Source organism: Cyanistes caeruleus, chromosome 6 (assembly GCF_971803275.1).
Source record: "Cyanistes caeruleus chromosome 6, bCyaCae1.hap1.1, whole genome shotgun sequence".
NCBI lineage: Eukaryota > Metazoa > Chordata > Aves > Passeriformes > Paridae > Cyanistes > Cyanistes caeruleus.
This window is the reverse complement of record NC_141706.1, coordinates 33,586,960-33,610,413: the sequence shown is the minus strand read 5'-3', so window position 1 is coordinate 33,610,413 and position 23,454 is coordinate 33,586,960. Positions and strand designations below refer to the sequence as shown.

At 41.9% G+C, this 23,454-nt stretch overlaps 1 protein-coding gene and 1 long non-coding RNA gene across 14 annotated transcripts in view; one reads left to right on the top strand and one right to left on the bottom strand.

The window, feature by feature from the left end:
* The window catches only part of DPF3 (double PHD fingers 3), a 161,732-nt gene that overhangs the window by 7,598 nt on the left and 130,680 nt on the right, over nucleotides 1-23,454 (bottom strand). For 5 of the 10 annotated variants that reach the window (XR_015287671.1, XR_015287672.1, XR_015287669.1 and 2 more), the window contains one exon: nucleotides 17,047-19,195. Coding sequence is in view for 6 of the 10 variants with exons in the window: in XM_086891937.1 (XP_086748063.1) it covers nucleotides 19,119-19,195 (77 nt within the window). In the remaining 4 variants the exon portion in view is untranslated. Of the gene's footprint in view, nucleotides 1-284; nucleotides 367-1,644; nucleotides 1,758-17,046; nucleotides 19,196-23,454 lie in introns of those variants that run through there. The other 5 variants (XM_086891935.1, XM_086891932.1, XM_086891933.1 and 2 more) reach the window with 2 other exon arrangements.
* LOC111930265 (uncharacterized) lies at nucleotides 7,376-18,886 on the top strand. Of its 4 annotated transcripts, none has more exons than XR_015287675.1 (3): nucleotides 9,112-10,468; nucleotides 17,514-17,583; nucleotides 17,813-18,886. It is a non-coding gene; the product is annotated as an uncharacterized LOC111930265 (long non-coding RNA). The 4 variants fall into 4 exon arrangements; XR_015287673.1 differs by having other exon boundaries at nucleotides 9,628-10,468; nucleotides 17,368-17,583; XR_015287674.1 differs by lacking the exons at nucleotides 17,514-17,583; nucleotides 17,813-18,886 and adding an exon at nucleotides 14,391-14,788 and having other exon boundaries at nucleotides 7,376-10,468.

Genomic DNA, 23,454 nt, shown 5'->3' with positions numbered 1-23,454 from the left:
GACTAAATTGAGGTGACCAATGACATGTGGGACATCCAAAAGTACCCATGACCTACAGAACAGCTATGTTCTGTAAGAGGTGGAGACCAGGCAAGACTGAATAGGATACCACAGATCACACTAGGGCTTCACATCTATTAATTTTGTTTCTTTCCAGTGCTACCTCCCTTTGCTTTGCTACTGTTTCCTTAACCCTGCATGGCTCGAAACACCTTTCTGAAATTTTTCCCTTCTCCCCAAAGACTTTATTGTGATTTTCAAAGCAGACTTCAGTCATATGTTACCTTCTGGGGGCTCAAAGACTGGTGGATTCAAGCAATACATGTGATAGCCACGGTCACAGTCATCACAGAAGAGCAGCTGGTCCTGAGGCAGGTTTGTTGGAGAAACAGTAGGGAAACAGGGAGAGAAGGAGAGGAGAAGAGAGAAAATGATGTAAATTAGTCTCTTGCCAAGATGAAAACGTAAGTAGGGTAACCAGCAATGCTCAGCTGGGAATGCAGAGCTGCAACAACAGAGACTAAGAGACTACTGCGAATGTAAAAGTTAGAAGCATCCCATTTGTTCATCCATGATTAGCCACCATATTCCTGAGAGGCTGCAGAAAGCCTCTCTCAGCATAAAGACAGTTCAGTTTCTAGCTAGAAAATCACAATGAGAAGTGGAGGGATTCCTGTCCTAGATGGCCTCATGATGCAGGAATAAAAGCTGTTATGCTGAGGATATGCTGTACTGAGAGGACAGGTTTTCCGGGGCTCCTGTGTCACCATGTGCTGATCTAATTCCTTCAGAGGAAACCTTTGACTTAGACAGTTTTTCTAAGACTTAGCTGAGTACTTTTTTTTGTGAAACAGATGGAAATTACATGACCCCACCATGTGGTCTGCAGCTCTTTCATATATTTGGGGTGAAAAAAGCTGCTCTGAAGTATCCTGTGATTCCTAGGGCAGAACAGCTCCCCGGGTACAGATTTTTTTATGCTAAAGCAGAAACAAAATCTCAGGCTTCAAATTTATTCTGCTCTAGGGAATACAGTGTTAGCTAATCACCTCCAAAGTTCTCCAGCCACTGTCAATTTTCCAAGGTTCTCACAGGCCACCAAGGACCCTTAGCATCAGATTTTAAATGCAAACTCCCACAGGGATGACATTGCTCAGCTGCAGGCTCTGGAAATCACTGGAGCTGGTGAGGCCTAGCCATCTCGCTTCAGACATTTCCATGTTTCCCAAGTCTTGTAATTAAGTTTAAAAAATCATACCAAGAAAGTAAAGAAAATCAGGGACAGAAGGAGCATACTTTCCTCTCTTGGGTTATCATGTATTCACATCTACTTCTGAGTATCATACTGAAAGTTCCCTGCAACAGGAATTCATGGCCCCCAGCTAATTTCTATTGCATAAGTACACAAACCACAAGTATCAGCATCTTAAGTGGCTCTACATGATACCCATGGTAATTTCAGCAGAGACCAGTGGCTGAATGGGGACACTGGGGAGAAGCCCACCTCTGCTCCCAGGGGTGGCTCTTCCTTGGAGATGCATGGAAGCAGCAGTAAAACAACAACCCACACCAGTGCCGCATGCTTCTCAAGGGTGGGCATGGCAGCAGTGACGCTTATTCGCATGAAAAGGAAAATGGACTCACATCGTTCTCTGAGGTCCCACAAAGGCTGCAGGATTTGCACTCAATGCATTGCCACTGATAGGTTTTAACAGCCTCAGTCATGTTTGTGGTGAATTGCAGGCAGGTCGGGTGTCCTGAGGAAGATCGGAAACAACGGTCATTGTTAAGGCTCACTTATTGCTTGTTAATTAACCGGTATTAAATTTGGGAACAAAACACACATGGACATGGACTGATCACAACATGGGCTGCAACTAACAGATACCAAAGAGGAAAGCAGGCATTAACCCTTTCGCTGCCGGGCACAAGAGAAAATCAGAGTCATCTCCACCCATTCCCCATTGGCAAAGCAGTTTTATTCAGAGCTCTTAAAAATGGTTTGGCTTTGAGTTGGTTTTTGTGGGGGTTTCTTTTTTTTTTTAAAGAAAACAAGAAAAAGGATGAAATCAGAAACAAACCCAATTTCAAAGAGAGACCATCCGTCTTAATAGAAATTGGACTACAGTTTCAATTAGCGTTGTTTCGACCGGAACGAAGGACCTGGTGGAAATTAGGCTATTCTCCATTTCACAGCTTCCCTTCCTGGTGTCCAAATGGGTGGAGCAATTCTGTAAACTTTGCTTAAATGGAAGCAGTAGCGTACAGAGAAGACGCAAGACGGGATGGAAGGATATAGCTTTTAATTTTTTTAAGAGCTCTGCCACTAAAGTTGGTTGGCACAGAAGAAACCAAATTGCACAGCTAATCTTCCAGGATCAAAACAGGAAACCGAAAGGAAAAAAAAACCCAAGCCAACTCCCACAATGAACTAAATGAAAGGAATAAAGAAGGGAAAGCTAGCAGAACAGTCACATCTAATTGGGAAGGACAAATTGCCAGAGTTACAACCCCCGCCCCTACATGCGTGTCGACTTCAGCTTTGCAAAACAGCGGTATCACAGTAGCAGGGTCAGCAATAGGCTTTCTGGAGGGGAAAATACAAACAAACAAACAAACCAAAGGTAGGATCAGTGTTCCTTCTGCAAAACAAAACAAGACAAATACACCGCTGAAATTAAGTACTGTACTTCCAAACCACCCTTACCTGGCTGAGACATTGCCTAAGTCACCTGCAATAAGCTCCTGCCTGCCTTCTTGGAAAGCCCCATATTTAAAATCCTTCTCTGACATACTTTAACTCTGTGCATAATCAGAGCAGGGAGAATCAACTGCTCATCCGTAGAAAGACTAGGAATACAGGTATGCACATCAAGCACTGCCACCTGCCTCTTCTAGAAACTGGCACCGTAAGTTGCGTGGGGTTTTTCGCCTCTACCCGATCTGCTGTTCCTAGACTACAACCAATGGATTGAAAAACATCTTTTCCACTTCCACCAGCCTAAGTGCCTTTTTAAGAGTGGAGAAAGAAAGGCTGTTTCTCCAATAAGAAAAAAAGGCATGTCTATGGTAGGTGTGGGCACAGATGTGTCATCTTCACTACCAGACCTATCAGTAATATTTTGCTGTCTCATCACAGCGCCCATCACCACCCTATGAAAAATTTCTTTATTTTCCAGCTAGTGAAGCAAACAGTTGCTGAGATAAGGAGATAATTGCTGGATAAGGAAGTAATGCTGTAGGGAATATACTTCTTTTATGTGTCAATGATACCACCAAATGATGTAATAAGAATTTTTGTTCTCCAGTTGTATTTGCATGGCTGTAATACAACAACTAAGCCTGTCCAGCAAAGAAGTGTGTATGCATAATTATTCAATAAATTGAAGAGAAAATAAAGGATATATTTAGAGAAGGAGGAATCAGTGAAATTGCTCATATCACTCTTAAGCCTTTGAATAAAGAAATCTTTTGACAATACTGATGAGCTCAGATGGGCTAAGAAGATCACAGGGTTTTGGAGCCCTTGAAATGCCAGCACAAAACAAATGGCAGTTTTTACTGAGATTTACAGTGGACCAACTGAAGTTCTGGGAACCTTGAAACTGCAACTAAGCAAAAGGAGATGTGAAAAGATACCTTTCCTTGCTGAGAGGATCACATGCTTTCTGATACTACTGAACTAGCAAAACCTGACATGACACAGAAATGTTCCTCCACATATGATTTACACTGAATGCAAACCTTATTCCAAGACCAGTAAATAGAACAAATGTGCCATGCTACACATCAGGGAGGAATTCATCCCAACAGCAGAGAGCTGCTTCCAGAAATGTTGTGCAGTGCTGGAATATATCACAGAAAACAACTCATATAGGGAGGTGAATTAATCAGAGAGTTAAATAGCTTCAGTCACATTTGAAAAGAAAGAGAAACAATGGAATCAAACTTACAGAAATAAATCCCAGCTAAACGCATGAACATCTTCACATGCTCACTTGCCTCTGTACACACATTGCTCATTGCAGAGACTCCAGCTGAAGATCCTCCCTTTCTAACACAACATGAGGGTCAGGTTCTGTTCACTACTTCATCTCTTTCTCTTCATAGCCATTCCTGTTCTCTTCCAGTTATCAGTCTTGACTGTTTTGTTCCTCATTTGCCTCAAAAACCCCTCTGCAGGTCTCCTGTGTGGCATCTCACATCAGTGGTGCCTCATCCTTGAAGTGATACATCCTATCTCTATTGCAGAGCACTTCTTAAGAACCACACCTACCACAAGCCTAAAAGAAATGGTCTCTTGTGGGCTGAGGGTTCCTTAGAAAAATCAGGAATAGAGCAAGGGCCACAGTAGTTTCTTTTTAGTAGCAATGCAGAAATATTTTGCAAGAACATACCAATTCATTCACTCACTTAGGCTCTCTCCAAATACTGTGACTTCACGAGTGGAGCATGCATAGCTGCAGGTTGCTCTCTGTTAGCCCAGGGCCTATAGTATGTGTAATGCAAAAATAATGTCTTTCTTCAGCCTTTGAGTCAGATACTCTTTCACATTAAGCAGCATTCCTTGTGGTACCATGACCCCAGCTTAATGTCATTGGAAAGAGTGTTTTTACTTATACTATCAGCATGGTGAGGCACTAGTATATGGCAAGCATGCCACTAGATACTCAAAATATTAAAATTATTTTTTCCTTTTCTCCTGGTTTCTCCTTCTTCACAGTTTCTTTCTCTTTCTTTTATTTTCCTGCTACTTTTGTTCAAAACCTAGTGTTTTACATGCTATGAGAACATTCACACATCCAAGACTTTCTGAGGCAGTGTTACTGAATACCATCACTGCTCCATATCACAGAACTTCTTAGCATTCCTTCTGTGTCAGAATACCTGAACACAAAGTCCTGTAGCTGCATGTGGCAAGCTACTACAGGTAGATTCAAATTCATTTTTTTCTTTTTCTGAAAAAGAAAAAGGCTAGTTCAGGCCACAATTTTCTTTTGTACACAGAGCAGTCCAAAATGTGATTCAAGTTACAGACACTGCGGTAGTACACAAGCCAGAGAGCTGAAAGGCTGCTTGCTATGTGTTTAAGATGGAGAAAGAGGTTTATTTCACCTAATTGTGTGATGAACAGCATTTGCTGAGACTAAGGTGTGCAGCAGACTCTGCAGCTCAACCTCAGTTAATAATTCAGGCGGTGGCTCCACCCTGGGAAGCCCTGGATCACTCTCACAAGTCTGTATCAGCTGTGCAGATCTAATAGGGGGAGGAAGTAACACATATTTATGGTGTCACCAAAGTCAATAGACAGACCTCTAAAATACACCCTGGGAGCAGTTCTGTTGAAGGAGAAGGCAATATGTTAACATTGACAGTTTCTAATCTACCATAACTATTCTCTCCCTAAACTTTTGCTATGCTGCAATAGCCATAAACAACAGACAGGGACAATAAAATTTGCAGTGAAGTTTTCAACAGCTCATCCCTTTGTCTTAAAACAATATTTTAAAGTGTAGATCAGGTTTGAAAGCTCCCTCATCTTTGTCAAAACTCTCCTCTGGATCTGAACTTTGAGACTGAGACCATATTTTATAGTGACATCAGTGTTTCACATGCCACTGTCTTTAATTGTACATTATGTCCACCAGATATCTGGTCAGAGGAGCGGGGAGGCGAGCACATTCAGAAACCATTTCTTGCATCCAGTACCTGATACAATTGCAGGCTGATGGGAAAGATAATACATAAATACCCTAAAAATGTCTAAAAATCTCTTCTGCTTGCACTGGCTGTATAACACTAAAGACCAAAACTGACATTAAAGGGCAGGAGCAATCTGCTGCTTCCAGACGCTCTGTGACCAGTGAAGGCCTTAGAACGGCTCATTAGTGCTTTTTCAATAATGGATTCTGCATTGAAAGATTAATTGCAGCCATGTGCTCTGTCACACACGCCACAGACTATTTAAGTTAACAATCCAATCAATAACCTTTTTTAAACAAAGGCAGAGATTATCTTGAGGGGCAAAAAAATAAGCAAATACTCTTTTTTTTAAAAAAAACTAATGTGAAATTATTTATATAGCATAAAAGGAATTTTTACCCAGTTTCCAATTCTTTACATTATCTTCACAGTATTGTGGTGGGCCTTTTAATCAATAGCATGATGAAAACTCACAGGCCTCCTGGCAATATTGCATCAGATTTATTCCATAAACTTTCAGGTCTTTAAACAACCATAAATACATATTACAGATATAATGGCCTATGTCACAGGGGCCCCATCCAAATAATGGAAGTTTACATGCAAAGAAAATGCATAATTTCCTCCTGCTAAGATTGAATAAGGTTTGGGTTTTTTTTGTGGCCACTGCCATCATTAGACAGAATTATTACCATTACCTGTACAAAAGAAGAGAAGCTTGTAATTCTAATAGGTGATACGATTTTATGATTTAAAAAGGTACCCCTCATTTGTCTAAGAAGGAATGCTTCTGCATATGCAGAGTCAACAACAGTCAGATTAGAAAAAGCCCTTTAAAACTCAGACTATCCAAGCACACTGAAAGGCTTGGCTCTGCCAGAATCCCAGGGCTCAAGAAGCTGCAACTCTCAGAAAAAGACCAAACATTCCTAAGGGATGAGGTTGTGGAGCTCTCATCATTTTCCTGGCCCTTCCTATCTTGCAATGTGAAGGTGTTACAGTGTAGAGACATGTCTCTAATACGTCACATATGTGACAGAATATGTCACATCGTGAACAGAAGCCTTCAAAAGTGTTCATGGGGTGAGGATCCAAGGCAGCACTTGCCACACTATCTCTGTGATATGGAGAAGCAGGAGTATTTCATTACAGAAAAATACAACAGCTTTAGACCAGGACAGGGGTAGATGTTGGAAGCTGCAGGTAAAGAGCTCGTCTCACCCCCTTCAGTGCTGAATCCAGCTTCTTAAGAAAAACATACAAACAAACAAAAGAAAGCCTCACAGGCACCAAATTGGGATTTATTATTATCAGACAGGAGAGGAAGTATCACCACTGTGAATTTCTGTGTCCTGACTCAAGTGAGAAAACCTAGCTGTTTCTCCCAGTGTGTTCCAGCACTGCCAACTCTGCTAAAGAAGTGAGTCCAAAAGGATTCAGTGGTTTCACTGAATAGTCTGGTCGGTCTGATTTGGTCAGAGACCAACTCTCCTCTATTCTAATATGTCACAACATGCCAGTAATTGTGGAAGAATTAATGCCTTTAATAATTGATGGATCTCTGAAACAGCTCAGCTGTAGAAGAGCTTATACTTCCTATTATTTCATTTTCTGGCTGTACAGTTGTTCTGGCCAGCATGGACAGAGCTAAAACTGAGCCCACAGAAAGAGAAGGGGCACTCTGCTGCATTAGCACAAGGACTGGTGGCCAGCTGCACTCCGGAGGTGGTGGTTTGCTTCTCAGTACTGCCAGTTCCAGTAGAAGAACTTAGATAAATTACAAGCAATTATTCAAATATTTGGCACTGATACAAGAGAGCCCACTTTAATTGTTCGCCCAAGGGACAAATAAAACCCCTGTGTAAATGGTAGTGGGTTCAGCCCCACTTGCAGTTTGGCAGGTGTAATTGGAGAAAGCAGAACAGACCTGTGCTTGTCACAAGGCCAGGGATCTTGGGGAAGTTATAAAATGGTGGTGTGGGACAGGTAGAACTTGCAGCTCACTCTCCTGCACTGCCCTGCTGTTCCTTTGGCTGTGCAAACACCAAAGGGCACAAGGAGCAAAGGAGTAAGCTCCTGCCAAAAGACCTCTCACCTCTAGGCACTCTCCAGAAAATTTCATTGCCTGAGGAAGGTCCACCCAACCAGCTCTACTCATGCACAGCTTTGACTCTACAACACTGCATAATTTCCTCTGAAACCATTTTAAGCATCAAGAGCATCAGCTGGGATAAGGAGTCTGGGTTACAGAGGGTATACAAAGAGCAAAACTTGGCTCAGGCCACTCATGTGCAAAACCACAATGAAGTATGCACAGATGTGCACAGACCCACATGCACACAGGGAGATCAGCTGTGCACAAGGCAGTGTAACTCTGTCTGGCACAGGGTGGCAGGAGGAACTGGATGGGATTCAGGGGTGACCTCTGGAGCATGCAAAGGGACAAGCCAGGAGTGAGTTATTCTGGGTTTCCTAATGGTTTGTCAGACCAATCACTCCCCACACACCATCCCCGTGGTAGCAGATGCCCCATATCTTACAGGAAAACTGCTTGAGATATGTTTTAAAACAGTTTTACTGCAATAGGTTTGTGTGTGCCTCTCCCTGAGTACACCCCTTCCTCAGCATGCACAATCCAGCCATTTCTTAGCAGGGAGAAATGAAAATAAATAAATCAGAGATTTTAAAAGCTTTAAAAACTGCCAACAATTAACTTTGGTGCACACAAATCACTGCCCTGGGAGAATATTGCCCAGATTTGGGCTGGTGATGCTGCAGCCAGGCCCTCTGCCCTGTGTTCAGGTTTGCCAGAGAGAGGATGAGCCCTGCCAGGGTTTCTGCTGCCTCTGTGGATATCCCCCTCTGGCCAGGCATACCTGCCCTTCCAAAAATGCCTGGGACAGGCTTAAATCTGCACCTCCATTTCTTATCTCCCAGGGACTGACTTGGCCTGGGGCAGATCGGGGGCACAGGCCTGTCCCTCTGTCCTCCGCTCTGAACCAAGCCGTGGGGACTCGGGCACACCTGACACACACTGCTCTTTTCACTGCCAACACGCTGTGCTAACGCAGAGCTGAGCTGGCAAACTGAGCCTGCACATTTGCATCCCGGGGGATGAGAAACAGCGTCCCGGCCTTAAAGCCAAAGGAGATGCCGCATCTCAAAACCAGACAGCACTCGGCTCCCTCTTCCTCCAGACTAGCCCCTATTAACCACTGTTGGCCGCTAGACAAAATGGCTATTTCTTGCCTAAGAAAAATAATGCGGGAGCACTCAAATAACCTTGTAGCGAAGCATCAGCTTGTTAATGCACTGGTAAGTCATGCCAGCGCTGTACAATTCCTGGGGGTGAATTAGGTCACGGTGACCTCCAGAAACAGCACCAGGCCGCCTGCCGCGCGCTGCATTATGGGTAACGATCTGCTAATTGCCAGGAGGCGCTTGGGCCGCTCACCAACACCAACAGGAAGGAAACCTGCCTGCAGGCACCGCACGGACTCCATATGCCGGGGACATCGCTCCTAATGACGAGAATAAACCCATTTATAGAACATGAACTGGCCAGGAGGACAAGCACTGAATGCTAATGCTGCCCAGGCGGTGCGGCTCGCCGGGGTTGCTGCCGGGGACCCCCTGCGAAACCCCTGCGTGTGAGGGGCTGGCTTTGCATTTGGTTGCACAGTGAAGTGGGGGTGAGGTAGATGGAGATGAAAAAATGCGGGAGTGGGAGAAAGACTGCTTATCCAGGCAAGATGAATCACCACAACCTGGAAAGCCAACATCCCCTTTGCCCCGGGGACATTTTCGTTACCCTTCAACAAACTGCAGTGGAAAAAAACCTCCGGCACAGCTCCGACCTCGTCGCTATGCACTGCAGGCTCCCCAGCCAGGCCAGCTCACACACCACAGAGCTTTCAATCAACTGGCAGGCTCACTAAACCCTTTCAAAATGAGCAACCAAGCAAAAATACTTGGTCATAAACACTAAAAATAGGAATGGAGGATTGGATTTTGTTTTGCTTTTTAACTTGGTGAAGCCAGCTCTTCCTAGTGCATTAAATCCACCTCCCTGGCAGCCCATTTAGAACATCTCCTCCCCCCTGGGAGAGCCAAAATCCCCAGCTATAATGAGAGGAGAGGGGTAGTATTTAAAATGCTAGGGAAATGGCAGCCTGAATAGCCTTCCTTCAGCACAGTGCCTTTGTCAAAACCCCCCATAAAACAAGGTATCAGCGCTGCCCCTCCTCCCCTCTCTTTAACATCAACAAGGACTCTGCTACCTGCTTGAGCCCCCATTTGCTGTCCAAATACCTGGTCCTTCCCCAGTGCCTCTGGCTTTAAACTGGCCCGCTAACACAGCCACAGATGGCAGCACGCCTGCAGGGCTGCCTGGCGCTGGCCATGATATCAAGGCAGCATTTGAAAAGATTCCAGAGTTTTCACACTGACCCAACAAAGGGTATTTAACCTGAGCCAGTGGCAGCAGTGGATGGGACACATCATCTCTCCAGAGCACTCCAACAGGGGTTTCTCCACTGGGATTCTGCAGCAGAGCACGATGAAAGCAATGTGTCATGACATGGACACCTCTTCACTAAAAACAGGCCATGCTCACCCAGTCAGGTCAGAGAGCATCAAGACAACCCCACCACACCACTGTGGTCCTCCTCAAGCATCAAGGACTGTGGGGAGAACTCCAGAGGTGATTTCACCCATGAGTTACGGAACAGACATCTCATAAACGCAACTGTCACTTGGAAACAGGGTAAGCTAATTAATTTGGGGAAAGGGGAAAAGGAGAGAGTATTACTGACTTCTGGACTAACTTTCTAGAAAGATTAAGGAATGGCTCTAGAGTACTTCCCTGCCAGCATGGTTCCAGAAATTTCAAATCAAATGGCAAACTTCAGAGAAATTATTTAAATGTCATCATTTTAATACTAAAGAAACTTAACTATGCAGAAATCACCATGCCATTGCATAGACAGTGACCTCATTGCTCTTACATGAGGTAACCACATACAATCTAGGTAAAGATATTCAGCATTTGATGGGTAAATGACTGATAATTGCTGTGAACATGCTGAAAATGCATGAGGTCTGTCTTTCTCTCAGAAGCATAATTTACACTGTTGTTAATGTGACTGTATTCAGACATAAGTAGAACTGCCTCACTCAACACAAACAAGACCAATTTGGAGCAAGTTACTTCAGTCCCTTGTTGAGTTAAAGAATCCCTTTCATCTGCCAGACAGGCAGTGATCCCCATGCACATTCTCCATTGTTTGTAATGCAGTGCCAGAAGCTGGAAAACACTGATTTTTTTTTTTTCCCTTCTCTGTCAGTTAAAGCCCCTGTTTGGTTGGGAATTTTTAAGTGTCAATAGAGATTTCATCAACAAGACAACCAGTTTTTGCTTCCCTACCAAACTCCCAGCAACATCAATATCTAGAGGGAAGTAAGTGCTATAACCACATGCTGAAGAGCATCATATGAGTGTGGTAGGAGGGAGTGAAATGTTTTTGTTTACTTTCTAAAAAATGCAGTTTCAAGGTGATCTAAACATCTGAGTGAAGGAGTGAATTTGAACAAAGTAGTTTCAGTCAAAAGTAAGTGGGAGGGAAGAAAGGATTAAGAGTTGGCAGGGCGAAAAAGTGATTTTCAGAAAGGTTGAGACATTTTGTACCAGTGTCTCACAAATAAGAAGTCGGACTTTCATTTTGGAGCAATACCTTGTTTCAAAAGTGAACTCAAGGGAATTGTTTTTAAGAAAGAGAAAGTCACAAATGAAATGTTTCATTCAAGCCTGTGCACAGTTGGCAGTGGGAAAGGGTCATTTCATTGAGAAGGAGAGATTGTGTTTCATTTCGAATCACACCAGAATCTTCTATCCTCACCATGGTATTTTTCAGTTCAGTTGTTTCAATGGCCTTTTTGAGGAAATGTCAAAAAAAAAAATACGTTGCCACAGATTAAAACTGTAGGATTTTTTATTTTTTTTTTTCCCAGTGGAAGACCACCTGATTAAAATCCATGATCTCTTTTCTTAGAGCTCACCAGACCTTCCACCCCAGATTAGTCAAGTCAAGTCCTGGCCATTCCTTAACCTGTAACAAGTGTGTAGTGTTGCTTAACCTAAGCAACCAATAACTCATAGCAGCTAAATACCTCATCAGACTGAACAAGAAATCAGCTAGTTCCATGGCAGTGGACACTAATGTCCCTCATTAAACAGTTCACTAGTCTTGCTATTTTTCAGCACCAAAGGAATTGTTTAACAAAGCCTATACAAAAGTAGAATATTATTGTATTTCATTAAAGAAAATTACCTTCCACAGCACTACAACAATCTGTGACTCCTCTGACCCTGCTTTTAATTGGCTGCTCCACTGGCCAGCAGGACTGTTGCTCAGTGGTTCTGTTAATGGCCAGGAAGTTGGGAAATCCTCTCATAGGTTGGTCTGACCAGGCTCTGGGTACCCCAGATCCTTCCACTTTTAACAGTTGTTGAGGGTATTCATCACCTGCAGTGTTCACTTGTTACTTGGAATCCCACCACCCACAAGATGTCTGGAAATTCTCAGTGATAGCTGCACTGAGCCTAATAGAGATTAATTCTTCTTCACATATTTCCAGACCTGTAAATATGTAAACACAGAGGAATATAATGGCTATCGACGTCCTTAGGAAATTCATCTCTGTTCTTTCAGCTGTCTAAGTACTTGTAAAGTCTCATCCTTAATGAAAGTCAGGAAAGGGTCTTGGAGAGCTAGTTAATGAGGAAGCTGCAAGGAAAATGACAGCCCCTAAGCTGGGGAAGGTCCTTGTCTCCAGATGAAGGAATATACAACTCTGGACCATCTGCATGCTTGAACAGTACAACAGCAAATTCAAGCTAGAGAGAGTTTGTGGACAGTTAAAAACCATCCTAAGCCCCTAGGCTGATGGACGCATTCAGAGACACCGTCAATATAGAAAGATCTGAGGAGTCCTGGAACCTTCTCTTTAGGAATCCAAAGTCCAGATATTCCAGCAATAGATGAGACTTCTGACCCAGAATTCACTGTACTGTAAGACAAGTTTTTGAGCCTGGGGAAAGGGCTGGAAAGACTTTAGTGCTGTTTAACACATTTAAGCCACTCCCAGCAGAGCACTGATGTGAAGCAACTATGATTTGTACCAACAAGGGAAAATTAATTTCTCAAACAGAGACTTAAAACCATTCCATGCAAACTCTACTACACAAAGTGCTACATGAATTTGAAATCTATGTCACACTGGTTAATGCTAAAATAAAAATACCCCTTTAATGACAGGACAGCTTTCTACTATTTCCCGTCCAATGATTTCCTCTCACCTTGGGGAGTTGGCCTCAATACTCATTCCTGAAATCATCATATGAAGATTTAATGCCTGTTGGCTATGGAAAGAAATACAAAATAGCAAGCCAAGTCTGCAGCAATGCTCGACAAAACTATCACCACCATTACTTAACATCTCTATTCAAAAGTTTCAAAAAAGGAGGCTTTATCGAAATATTTGGTCATCTTCATTCACTTCCTGCAGCCCACAAAGAAGTCACTGACATGAGGACACGTAACAGCAAAGACTGAAGAAATGTAATGGAAGAGGCTTCAGTCCAAGTAAAAAATTACTCTTAATACCTATGCAAACCTAGATATAAACTAGGTTCTACTGAGAATTGGTTATGGAAGATGAGCAGCACTGAGAAATTAAACCCCTCTCTAAGAAAACCCAAGCCACTCAGTTTTAAGACATTGAAGGGATGCTGTGTCTGTTTCTACTCACAAGATACCATCTATCAGCTGAGTTGCCAAAAAAGAAGTACCCTCTGCAAGCTATCTCAGGCAGGCAGCAGAAGTTCCAAGAGCTTCAGCCCAGATTCAGTGTTCAAATCATGTTGGCTTTTCCTTAGTAATACCATGGCTGGCTTGTAGATCATTCAAAGTTACCACAGCTGCCTTAGGCAATATTAAGCAAACCTGATTCTAATTAGGGATGGCAATATTAGCCACAATTATGGTTCCAGAAATCTGTGCTTTTGTGAAGGTAAATGCCATCTTTCTCCCACCATGATTCATCCCTCCATGGAATCATGAAGAATTACAGGCTGCAAAAACAAAATACCATGAAATAACAGATGTGATAGTAGAAATTTCTAACACACACTTCAAGAGCATTTGTTAAAACAGCAGAAAATGTAGTTAGGTCTTCAAAAATACACTGGTGAGGTGCCACAGGTGGATGCCTCTCACATTATTGAAATCAAAGTTAGTGCTTAACTGTGGCAAATGTCCAGCTTTAGTGCAGCAAAGAAAATAAAATCTTTATACAATAATTTCCAAGGGATAATGGAGGTCTTAAAAACATCAAGCCACAGTTTGGACATACCCAGCCAAAGCTAAGGGCAGTAGTGATTGCTTATGTGCTCTGTTATGCATGCCTTATGTAATTGAGGTCTTACTCATCCATCTTCAACACCAGGGAGGGGATGGGATGGGGTACAGAGAAGTCTGTGTCATTGCTAATGAGAATTAAAAGCTTGAGTTTAGAGAGAAAGTGTTACAGGTTTTCTTTATCATCTGTAGGCTGATGGATTTAAATACAAGCAGGACTCACAAATCCAAGATGCAAATTTAATCAATTTTTTTTTTTTCTGATTGCAGGGAAAAATTTGGAATAAATCTTAAACGAGTGCAGTATTCTAGTTCAGGCGAAAGCAAATTAGCTGATGCCATTTTCACTCCACCCAGAGAAAACAGGATTCCAGCCCTCAGCCTTGCCAGCCTTCAGCTCAGTCTCAGTCCAGGGAAACACAGTTTTGGGGGCACCCATTAACTGCTGTAGTGCTGAAAGACACTTTTAGTCCCTCCTGCTGCCGTCCCTCACTCTCACTGGCAAGAGCCATTCTCCAAACAGGAAAATAAGATCTATTTATGTCAGCATAAATCTGTTCAGGGGATTATCTGTTCAGATAATTTCTGCAAAACTAAATTTTTTCCTTAACATTTCTAATTCCAGGCCTGTGGCTTAAAAAAAAAAATAATAATAAAAGGCACAAAAATATTTAAAGTAATAAGACTTATGTAGAGACATTCCTTGGAGTCTGACAGCCTGTAAAAACAGCACTGCTGTGGTGGAAAGGATCCCATTCATCTAAACAAGGTGTTGATAGGCATCCATAAAGGCAAATTTCAACATACACGTTCATTGCTGGCTGCCTTAGCAGAAATGTCTTTTTCTGTACTCTGCATCACCACACTGGAGACAATGGAAATGGCAATGGATGTTAGAATGGGAGATGACCTAGGCACTGATGCCACAAGCAGTCTTCCTTCCTTCCTTCCTTCCTTCCTTCCTTCCTTCCTTCCTTCCTTCCTTCCTTCCTTCCTTCCTTCCTTCCTTCCTTCCTTCCTTCCTTCCTTCCTTCCTTCCTTCCTTCCTTCCTTCCTTCCTTCCTTCCTTCCTTCCTTCCTTCCTTCCTTCCTTCCTTCCTTCCTTCCTTCCTTCCTGCCTGCCTTCCTGCCTGCCTTCCTGCCTGCCTTCCTGCCTTCCTGCCTTCCTTCCTGCCTTCCTGCCTTCCTGCCTTCCTTCCTTCCTGCCTTCCTGCCTGCCTTCCTGCCTGCCTGCCTTCCTGCCTTCCTGCCTTCCTTCCTGCCTGTCTTCCTTCCTGCCTTCCTGCCTTCCTTCCTGCCTTCCTTCCTGCCTTCCTGCCTTCCTGCCTGCCTGCCTGCCTGCCTGCCTTCCTGCCTTCCTTCCTGCCTGCCTGCCTTCCTGTCTTCCTGCCTGCCTTCCTGCCTGCCTTCCTGCCTGCCTGCCTTCCTGTCTTCCTGCCTGCCTTCCTGCCTGCCTTCTGCCTGCCTTCCTTCCTCCCTCCCTCCCTCCCTCATTCAGCTTTGCCCTCAGTCCAAGGTCTCTCTGTTCCCTCCAGCACAGCAGAAAGCTCAAGAGGAGCTTAGAGAAGAACAAAAACAGCAGCACTGACCAGGAGCCATCACAAACCCTCCCCTCCTTTCTCAGTTTTCAGGTAGGAAAAGATTACCCATCCCTATGAAATCCTTATGAGAAAGAAGTTCTCTAAGCCTGCAACTCAGACAGCTGTAGGAATATCTGAGATCAAATCACAGTGGGAAAATGGAAGAATCTAGGGGGGGGCTGTGAAAGCAGCAATCCGCTCCCTCTGTGTACACTGTAAGACTAGCACAGCTGCCTTCTCAGCATGGCTCAGAGATAGTTGGCACCTGCCCCACCTTTTCAGCTGCCTCTGGTGCCCAGTGCACAAGTGAAAAGGAAGGAAAGATTTTTTTAGCCACAGAACAGCTGAGGACAATCCACTGAGGAGTCCACGAGCTGCTCTATCAGATCCCAAACAGGTTGCAAAGAGCCCAGTGACAGAAAAGGTAGCTGAAACTTCCTTTTTGTTTCCTTCTTGCTCCAATGAATCAGCCAAAGGCCTTGCACAGGTAAAGATAAGGTATGAATGCAAGCAGTGAAGTTTTTAAGTTGTATTGACTCAAAGAAAGAGTGGAAAGCCAAAATACTAATGGAAATTTAAATTACACCTGTGAAAAATAAAAAAAATTATAGGGAAAGGCTATAAAAGAAAACCAAGAATAGTTAATTATCTGCCACAAAGACACACAGTCTGTCACACAGATGTTAAGAATCAGGCAGGTAGGAGGCCATCTGTATAACAGAGCTTTATAAAAAATAACACATTAGTGAAGAGATCACACACAGAGTTTCCTAGAAAGATAGCATATAATCTGAAACAGTATTTCCTCTTTCTCTTTTCATTCTATACAGCCATATCATTAACCTAATACATGTAAGGGGAAAGGGAAGGTTCATGCCAGCACTGTGAAATGCAAAGGGAACCACAGCTTCCAGTTACTCCAGTGACTGGACTGGAAACAGGATTCATAGGGGCAAGATTCCTTAAGGCAATGTCACTAAACTCTATGCGAACAGCTATTATATAGTTTAGACTCCGCCTGTGACTGCAAACTACCTTAATGCAACTCTACTAATCTCATTAAGAAGGCTATTAAAATACAAACACATTTAGGAAGATCCTCTATTATCACCAAATGATAGAAAGCTCTCTTACAATGAGTCCTATACACAAGCACTTTTTTATTTCCTGCCTACCTTCACTACAGCAAGCAACAGGACCATTTTCTGCAGTCCAATGAATGGAGAAGATAAAGTAAAAGAGAAAAATTAAGATAATTCCTGGTTAATGTCATGGTTCATTAGGAAATACAAAACAAAATCCAGGGATAAAAGCCATAATTTACAAAATAGAAAAGGGAAACAAAATCAATAGAGGAGGAAGTTTTATTTTAAGCTTCAAAGAGAGTATTATAAACAATGGAGAGCTTAGAAAAGTAAATGTACATATATGTTACTCAACAATGTCTTTTTAAAAGAAGATTATTTGCACTAAAAAAGACTGTGGAATTGCTTCAGGAAAGTAATATTTACAGAGGAATATACAGTAGGGATGCTGGAAGCAGAACTTTTATTTGGAAGGAATATTACACAAACTGAACACAGACCCTACAGTTTTCAAATCTTCATTACAATTGTGCGTCGTATATTTTGATGAAATGAAAATTTATTTCTTTTTTTTTTCTCTAGAGGCAGTTCCCCATTGCAAGAAACCAACAACATGAGCAAAGCAAACCTATCCTCCTAAAGAACCCAATTAGGACACAAATTTTCATTGAATTTTGTTGGAGCAGGACTACCTTACATGGTTATTTTTTAATTTATGCTTTAATCAGGGAAGAAGTGGAAGATGGGAAAGGGAGTGAACAATTTGCTGCTACTGGCACATGGAAACCTCTCAGTGATGTGAGTTTGTGTTCTGGGTGTGCAGGAAACACAACACACACAACAGTATCAGGTTTTCTGTCAGCTTCACCTAGTCAGCATGCATTTTTGTAGACATAGTTTTTTTCATTCTGAAAGCCAAAGTAAGCCATGTTAACAAAACCACTTTTTTTTCTGCCTGTACCCTGAGGGTCAATCCCAATCATTGATGGTGTGGTTTGCCCTCAGTTTGCTTCTCCTCTGTAACAAGGGTGCCAGACAGAGCCAAGTCCAATACCCGTCTCCTGGAATACAAGGCTATCCTACATCCCTACCAGAGTGCATCACACATGACGCTGAACAGACCTGTGCTGTCCACTGCGAGCAGATCTGGCGGCCAACAAAACCCTCCGGTGCTTGCACGGAGAAGAATGCCTTTTTCACTGGGAAAATGCATAATGACTCAGAATTTGGGATGTGACCATCCCTCCCCACTGCCTCACAGGACAATTTAGGATTGCAGCTGTGGGAACTCGTATTTTTCTCCTGCGTAGTAACCCCTGTTGCTTATTGCAGATGCGTAGTTGCACCTGTATGCTTTTCAAAGTCCACTACCACTTCAGAATGGGCTGAAGTGCACAAGTTTTCTACACATGACATCATCCTTGACAACAAGATCCATGCCAAGAGCACCTAACATTTAGATACTTCCCCTACAACAAACTCACAATCAGCTGTGGATTTACCAAAGCAAAAAATAATACAAAAGTGGACAGAATTGTTTTCAATTCTTAAGCCACTCTTTCAGCAGAAGTATTTCAGAGTTGCTCAAAAGAAAACCTCTTTTACCATGCAAAAGAGACACATCAATCCTACTGGGAGAAGACAGTCCTTTGAAATGGACACAAAATCTGGTTACAAAAAAATTCAACCACTGAGCCTGGTCTTTGCTACTCCAACAGTTTTTGTTCAGATTTGTGCCTAACACAGTACAGCAAAGTAAGTTTTAAGCATCTAACAGGATATTATTAAGAAGAAAATAAACCAGAACAATCTTCACTTACCACATCCAATTTTCAAAAAACAAAGATACCCAGCACATGTATGAATGGCTTCTTAAAAGTAAGAGAGAGAGCAGAGTTGACCTTTATTTTCATTATTTAAAAAAAGTTTTTTCTTTAAAGTAAATATTCAGTCTTTATTTTACAGTAAGTGCTTTTTAAAATTTCACGTCTTCACAAAATTGCATTTAAAATTTGAAGTAAAATGTATTTCAAACAAAAATACTGTGCAACTTCAGCACTTCTTTCTTAAATATCGAAATAAATAAAATAGTTGTCTTTTTCAGTTTGTTTGTCTTTCAGTCAGTTCTACTGTTGATCAATTCCAGTCTGACCTGGGTTTATACACACACTTAAGAGAAAGTGAAATCAAGACTTCAAAAAACTTCTTTGTATTGCACCAGCTTAGGGCATCCCCAGAACTTCTCTCAACAGTCGGCAGCCAACTTCCCACAGTCCAGGCTCCTGTGCCAGATGGAACTCGGGTGTGGAGGAGACAGGGCAAAGAAAGAAGTATCAAAGCATCTGGGCTTCTCTCAGTCTTCTGAAATGTCTTGCTTGAAGGCTGCTGAAATCCACGAGGGCAGGGCTGACTGCAGAGGGAAAGGCAATACAAAGTAAAACTAAACAAACTCAAGCAGACAAAAAAGTGTGTGTTCAGAAAAAACAGTAACAGCACAAACCAAACTTCCAACATTGCTTGCATTGTAGTTCCTTGAAAATATACCCCAACAGACTCAGTTTCAACTGATTGTGGAAGCCATAAATGAACAAAGCAAACAAATAGGATAAGAAAAATCATATCCAAAAGAAAGGCACTGAACACTGTAAATCTTTCTTATGGGGAACATTATTAAATAACTCTCATCATTCAGCTTAGATAGCTGTCTCTACTGAAGAGGTTAAGACCTTTGCTTATGAAATCCTGTTCTAATTACCTTGATCTATTGCTAATTATTTGTAGGGAGCCACAAACATATACAGCATGGCAGAAAAGACATTTTCAAAAGTCTAAATGATACACATGGGGTGTCAGCAATGCAATAACTTCTGGAAAGAATGAAAGATTGCATTTTTCATTGCATTTATTCCATGAATTGATTAAGTTACATACTGCTAAGATCCTGAGCAGGATTAGATAGCAAATAAAATAATCTTTATTTCCACAAAATGCATGTGCCTCTTCCCATATCTTCTCACATTTCTCATATCAGTTCTAGGCTACATGAAGGTCCAAAATCTTAGGAGCTGCCAGAGACCAAAAGAATAAGTCAAAGGTATGAGCTGGCAGCATCCACTTAACAGAGCTATCAGGCCTGGAAATCTCAAGAGCTGGGGTTTTTTTCTAAATGTTATTACAACTTGTCTTCTCTGAATTTGGCAACTTAGCATTCATAGACAGGGACACAAAAATAGTTCTGACTCAGTTTTAGTATTCTATGATATTTATATAGGTTGGTTTTTTTTCAACACTGGTAGAAGAGAGTAAGGATTGGTGGGGTTTATTGTAATGGCTTAGTCAGCAAAAACTCATCCCAGCTGAATTCCTGCACTGTGAGGTTTGTCAAAACAATGCCATGTGAGCATGAACTCATGCATGTGCCCTCATACTTTACTTATAGCTACAAATTTAATTTAAATTAGAAAAAAAAAAAAAGTAGAATATTAAATCAGTGCTTATTGGAAACATCTACATATGTTGCGTCACAAAACACACTGGGCAGATTTTACAGTTTTTATAAGAAGACTCCCAGTGGGGTCAATACAATGTTTGCTTGAGGATTTGATTCAGTAAAACTGTTTGCCATGGGGAAGAGGCAAAATGCAGGAAGAGCCAGGCTTTGAAAACTCCATAGTTTCATGGTATTTGAACTATTATTTCAGGGCCCATCTCAAAATATCATTGTGAGAGTTAACCAAAGAAAGCCAAAGCAGGCAGGAGAGAACACAGTGGTGCCCCAGCATTGTCCGGGCTCTGACTCTGGGTGTAGTTTATGTTTGCTCCATGCATCAGCTGGCAGCAAACTGAGTCTCTGTCTTCAATCAAGAGCCTAAGCTGAGGTCTGTAAAATGGCAAACTGGAACTCAAAATGAATAACTAATGTAAAAGCTCAAAGGCAAAACAATGCGGGGAGGGGACTCTAATAACACATTCTGCTGAAACAAATGGCCATCTCAGAGCTTGTCTACACCATACCAGCAAGCATATTAACAGGGAGGTTTCATTCAATAAAAGCAATAGCTAAGAAAGCCCAGTGGTAATCCTTCTGAAGTCAGTGGTAAAGTTCTCTCTAGCCCTTGTTTCAGCAGCCTAGGCTCATCATTTATGACCTTACCACATACATACAGTGTTATTCCAGGCCCCATTACATATCCAAGAAAAAAATATCCAGCCCACAAAACTGGGGAGTGTCTAGGTGAAGGGAAGAGATGCAAAGTGAAGCAAGTTGGATTTCAGTTCCATTCCACTTCCATCATGTGCCTGGTTCTCCTTCTACTTTTTAGCTTTTATGCCAGAACCCTGTATTTGCTTAAAATTTTCTCAATGTATATTATCATGCTTGAAATTTATATTGTTTTCATGACAGAGCTGAGGTCTGTCCCTACTGAAATTTCAACTAATTAGATGTCTCAAAAGGGAATAGGCTCAGTGCCCACTCCATGTAGCCTTTCTTCTCCCTTATCAGCTGCTTAAGCAGCATGCCACTTCCTTTATTCTCCTGCTCCCATCTATGAATCAGAGTTAGCAGAGGAAGATTCTGGAAACTATGTGTTTTCTATGATCCTTTAATATGGAGCAGTGGAAAGGTGCCTGAGGAGATAGCTTATATGATTAAACACAGAAAAGTCTGCATTAAGGGCTTGAAATGAAACATTCCTTTATTCACGTTTCACATTGGGGTTGTCTTATTTTGGTATGTGGTCTGTTGGGAGCATGTGTTTCAGGAGAATCTTTGGACAGCCTTGTGCCAACCTTTCTGTAATAAGGACATCTTTGGAGGACAACTGCAATAGCCAGGTTTGTGATTAGGTGAAGGGCTACACCTTTGAAGAATTTATGAAGAAGAGAAAGTTTCATTGAACTGCTGAAATCACTGGGGATTAAAGAGCATCACAATTCTTTCTGATTTCAAAGATAAATTTTTAATTACAATACAGAGTACACATTGTAAACTTCTTTTATGCCTCCCTAGTTTGGTTTGGGACCTACATGCTCTTTAAGATACAATTGATATTGTGCAGTTCTCTCATTTCTGAACTGGTTATGCTAGTGTCAGAATCCTTTTTTTTTTTTTTTTCCTTTTGCTTTCTTAACTGCACGTATGCAACCTTCTCTTCTATATTTTCTGCCTCGTTAACATTGTCATCTTCCCCTCATGAGAGGGTCCTGTGGAGCAACCCCTTTGCTTTCATCTTCCTTCAACTTAGGAGCTACCAACCTTCTTTCCCTGTTCCCAGCCTTCACTCCAGCACTACATATCCTGCGAATATTTCATTTCCATATCATCATTCCATGCAATATTCACCATTACCATTGCTTTACAACCTAGCTTAAACAAGTATTCTTTTAGCTTCCAGCTCTACATCCTAATTTCCTTGCTGTGATCAATGCCTTCCTATGGTCAGTACCACACTTCTCAGCCTGCTGGACTAAACTCATGTTGCTTATCTCAATCTCATTAAGCATCTTGAGGAATCCAAAAACTACTCTCAGTCCATAAAAGTGAATTAATGTTACCTTACTTGATCTCTCAGGACTACATTGAACAGGTGAGCATCCATACACACATTAATGACATAAATAACTGTGAGCGTATTTTCTAGGCTATCTGCAATAAATGCCAGCTGGCAATTTTTATGCACTTTGTGAGCTGCTGTGGCTTCTTTCTGAGGGTACTGTGCTACCCAGTTGTCACAGAGATGGGTGGTTTGGTTGCAAAAGGATTAAGACTGTATGCATTGTTATAGTAACTGCATTTGTGAAACTGAGTCAAGACTTAATGAATTATGGGCATCTGATTATTGTTTGTGTTCCAGAAGAGCCCAGAATGCGTTAGGCATGGTTCACAAAAGACAATGTTAAGGACTCCACTTTGAAAAAACTCCATTTACAGTATGCCTGTTCTGCAGTTTATACAGTGATGGAAATTCTTCAGAAAGATGTACTTGGGTAGGTTTCAGCTACCTAATTCAGGTGCTGCAAGGAATGAGCTTTACTAGATAGAGTAGTAAAACATTATCTATCTTGCACTATGTCAGAGGAAAGAAAGGATTGGTTGTGGAAGAAATTAATGTTTTTATCAGTTAAAGTACACTTCTCATTGACAGCATTATGTCAAAATATAATTGATTTGACACTTGATTGATTATAATAAATCAGGAGAAACACAATAGCAACAGAAAAGAATTATCAAAATGGGGAAAGCTTAAAGAAAGCTTTCTCCTGGCAAGTGTGCATGGCTCTGGCATGCATTGTTCTTTGGTATACACATTCAGAGGTATTTGTAATGCTTTCTAACAGCATCCTGAAGGCAGATTATTAATGTAAGCTAGACATCAGTTAGCTTATATTCTGGATCTATGCCTGTATACTTAGAAGCAGAATTTGGTCACTGCTCATTCCATGTCTAAAGAGAACAATAAAAAAATCAAGAGGCTGAATTATTTCTCTTTTTTCTACAAGGCTGGAAGGTAGGGGAGGGAATTGAAATTGCTCTCACAGACAGGCTACCCTAGCAAAGAAGCAGGAAAAATGGAGTCCTTTTGGCCTGGCTTCTTTCATTGTACATATCCAAATTCTTTAGTGCAAGATTAAGCTCTGGTATCAATAACACACACCCAGTTTAAGGAT